We start from the raw sequence: 3328 nt of genomic DNA, 5'->3' as shown, positions 1-3328 counted from the left end.
TGCAGTGTGCGCGTCAATGATGGGAACTTTCGCAATTTTATTGACCTTCGCGCGGATGGATTTTACTTTAGCTAATGCGTTGCAATGCTAAATATTCACACTATCTAAAATGAGTTATTTTTCTTCATAAATAAAAGGTTAAATACTGTTTCTCGCGGGAGAGACGTTTAATGTGATTCACAGTCTTTACGTCATCAAGTTGCGTCGCGCTTCGTCTGCGCGTTTCCGCTGCGACATGCTAGCTGCTAACTAGCCAGCGTGCTCCGTCCTCCCTGTGGTCACGCATAATGAGCGGCCGGACGAGCGCTGTCGTCGTCGGGGCGTGTGGAGCTCTGCTTGTCGCATATTGTATTTACTTCGACAGAAAGCGACGAAATGAGCCTCATTTCAAAGAAAAGCTGCGGGAACGTAAGTTACCGCGACAACCGAGGGAACCAGCGCGCGCGCAGCCCCTGACAGTCGTAATGGAGACGTGACCGTCTAAAACCGTTTAAAACGAGCCTCTCTCCCGTTAGTCGTTACTGGCAGTGCAGAAAATGACCCCGCATTTAGCTCTTTCCAGCCGTGAGGCTCGGTTGGAAACTAAAGAGACGGACCGGCGACCACGTGGTCCGGTCCGGTCAGAGAAGGCGGCGCGGCTTCACCTGTCTCTGTGTTGCAGGTAGACGGCAGAAGAGGGTTGCATTCGAGAAGTCTGGCCTGTCTGAAGTGAGTTCAGCAGAGATTCACATCTCACCGCCCTTTACATGTTCCGCAGGGATCATTTTGCAGCTTCTTCTCTGCAGCTGCCGGATCTGAAGGACCCAGAAGCTGTTCAGAGGTTTTTCCTGCAAGAAATCCAGCTGGGCGAGGAGCACCTGGCCGCAGGTAGGTCCCGTTTCCGCTCCATTTATCCAGGTGTAATGGATGGAAAACGTTTACATGGCGTTCCGCTTCAATTGTGCTCTTGTGAGCAGGTGAGCTGGAGACAGGTGTGGACCACCTGACCAACGCCATCGCTGTGTGTGAGCAGCCTCAGAAGCTGCTCCAGGTCCTCCAGCAGACGCTGCCACCCCCAGTCTTCCAGATGATGCTGAGCAGGCTGCCCGCCGTGGGCCAGGTAGTCCCCCCGCCGGCCACCACTGGCAGCATCCTCACAAACCCCCCAGCTGCAGCCTGTGGCTCCTGGGACAAGAGAGGGTGCAAGATCAACGTTAGAATCATCCAAAACTGAGGGCCGAGCCGTCGCTCCCAGTTATTTCACCTCTAAAACAGAAACGTGAGCAGCTGCCGTGTGTGTGCACGCTTGATCTTAAGGTTTCTATCCTGTCTTACAGAGAATCGCCAGCTCTCGGTGGCTCACAGAAGAGGACGTTGAGTAAACCCAGGGTTCCACATGCTGGTGATGTGCACGTGGTGATGTGCACGTGGCCTCGCACACGTGGACCCTCTCTTATGCAAGTCTTATCTTACATTCCACACTGAGGACATTTCCCCCACTTGCATTCGTCCCCGTGCTCCCATTTCTGTTGCTGTTTCTGTGCACGTGTTGTGCTCTAAATTAAAAAGGTATGAAAGTGAACTTTCTGTACATTAAAACTTCTTGAAGCGTCCCGACAGGGTTTTGTTTCCCCATTTGTTCATTTGTATGTAGCATCCTGAAAACACGGTGTTCTTTGGCCAGTAGGTGGCGCTACTGTTCACAGTTGGGCCCTTACTGGGGTTACTGGTAAATATAAATGTGTTCTGAACTGGGATGGAACATGTAGAGTTCCAGTAATCAGCGTTAGGACTGAAGCAGCTTCTGATCCGCGGCTCCTGACGCTGGAGCCACGTCGGGTTCCAGGGAGGGAAGCGGCTCTGGGAGCGAGAGGAGCTTGAAACTCTGTCTCTTGGAAGAGAAATCGAGCTGTAATTATTTTTATCCCAGTCTGCAGCTGTTTTGCTCCAATCGCTGGCCTTCCGGGCCTGGATGTCCAGGTTGCCAGGAAACTGGAGAAGGGGGAAAATACTTTCTCTACACGAGGAATGAAAACTGAGCGCGGCCCAGAATGTGGAGCAGAGGCTCAACGCTGTTCCAGTTTCCATCCGCTCATGTTTGTGGGGCCGTCTCCCTCCCTGGACTCCTGCTGTTCTGCCGTTTGGTGGAAAAGGATCCTGTCAGGAGTCGTCTGGCTCCGCGTCGGCTGTGGAAGAACTGACTCGTTGATGAGTCCTTTGGAGGAGGAAAATAGCGGACTGTGCTGGAGGCCAGGCCGGCCTTGTGGTCGGCTCCTCTGCACCGGGGGCAGGAACAGGTTCAGCCTGTGGCCACGTGCACCCCCGGCCTCCGCTCCTCCTGTAAATAAACACTGGGCTTGCTGTTCATATTCCACCCCCTGCGGTCCGGAGAGAGACGAGGGGTCACCGAGGATACTGGAGCAGAGGTTCCTTCCCAAAACATGTGACCAGCAGGGAAGAGTTCAAGCTAGGGTGACGCAGCATATCTTTCTACTCCAAACAGACCCTGCGGTGCGACCCCAATCCCACCTACAGTATCAGACCAATAACACCGGGGGGGGGGGGACCCCAATCCCACCTACAGTATCAGACCAATAACACTGGGGGGGGGGGGGGGGGGGGGGCATGTCTCTAACTGCGTCTCTGCTGTGGCTGCGTGTGCATGAATGGACCATGAGTCAGCTCCTCGTCTCTGATGCAGCAGGCAACGAGAGGCCGGCAGAAACGCCCTTCCCCTCCCCGCCAGTAGGGGGCGCTGTTGCTCCATGGTGCCGCCCGCACACGATGGCTGCGCCCGCACCACCGAGGCCATGTGCTCAGGAAGGCTGCTCCTCTGGTTCCTTTAACCGTTTCTAATCTTTCAGTTCATGCTCTCTCTCTCTCTCTCTCACACACACACACACACACACTCACACACACACACACACACACACACACACACTCTGTTCCTCCTTCACAGGTGCAGGAAAGTCAGCAGCTCTCTGAAGACAGCAGAGCTCAGACCCGTTTCTTTCTATGAATTCCAATCACATGTCAGACGCTGTATTGGGAATGTCGTAATCACTTGAGCTCCACGACTCATTACTGGAAATCCCGTCAGCGAATTATGTGCAGCAGTAATTACCTCTCCTGCTTCACTGGGGGGGGCGGGGGGGGGGCAGATGAGTTCCTCAGGCCTGTGTCTCATCGACCTCCTTTCTGACATCATGAAACACAAACCAGCAGGTCGACCCCAGTTGCCCTCGACATTATAGAGCTCCCACTTCTGTTTGTGGAACGCCGGTCTGCCAGGTTGTGTGTCTGTGTCAGGTTGTGTGTCTGTGTCAGGTTGTGTGTCTTTGTCAGGTTG

The 3328-nt window shown here is 54.1% G+C and overlaps 1 protein-coding gene and 1 non-coding gene across 3 annotated transcripts; both read left to right on the top strand.

The window, feature by feature from the left end:
• The first annotated feature begins 205 nt into the window (after window positions 1-205).
• Window positions 206-1596, top strand: tomm20a (translocase of outer mitochondrial membrane 20). Of its 2 annotated transcripts, XM_003979100.3 has the most exons (5): window positions 206-408; window positions 662-708; window positions 786-867; window positions 957-1099; window positions 1317-1596. In XM_003979100.3, the coding sequence occupies exons 1-5, from the start codon at window positions 288-290 to the stop codon at window positions 1359-1361; spliced, it is 438 nt and encodes a 145-aa protein (XP_003979149.1). In that variant the 5' UTR covers window positions 206-287; the 3' UTR covers window positions 1362-1596. The 2 variants fall into 2 exon arrangements, with proteins under 2 accessions (XP_003979149.1, XP_029691234.1); XM_029835374.1 differs by lacking the exons at window positions 206-408; window positions 662-708 and adding an exon at window positions 438-661 and having other exon boundaries at window positions 758-867.
• Window positions 1126-1256, top strand: LOC115249730 (small nucleolar RNA SNORA14). The gene has a single exon (XR_003888412.1). It is a non-coding gene; the product is annotated as a small nucleolar RNA SNORA14 (small nucleolar RNA).
• Window positions 1597-3328: the final 1732 nt, after the last annotated feature.

The sequence above is a fragment of the Takifugu rubripes genome, chromosome 4, assembly GCF_901000725.2.
Source record: "Takifugu rubripes chromosome 4, fTakRub1.2, whole genome shotgun sequence".
Lineage (NCBI taxonomy): Eukaryota > Metazoa > Chordata > Actinopteri > Tetraodontiformes > Tetraodontidae > Takifugu > Takifugu rubripes.
Note: the sequence above shows the minus strand (reverse complement) of the source record. Positions and strands in the feature narration are given on the sequence as shown.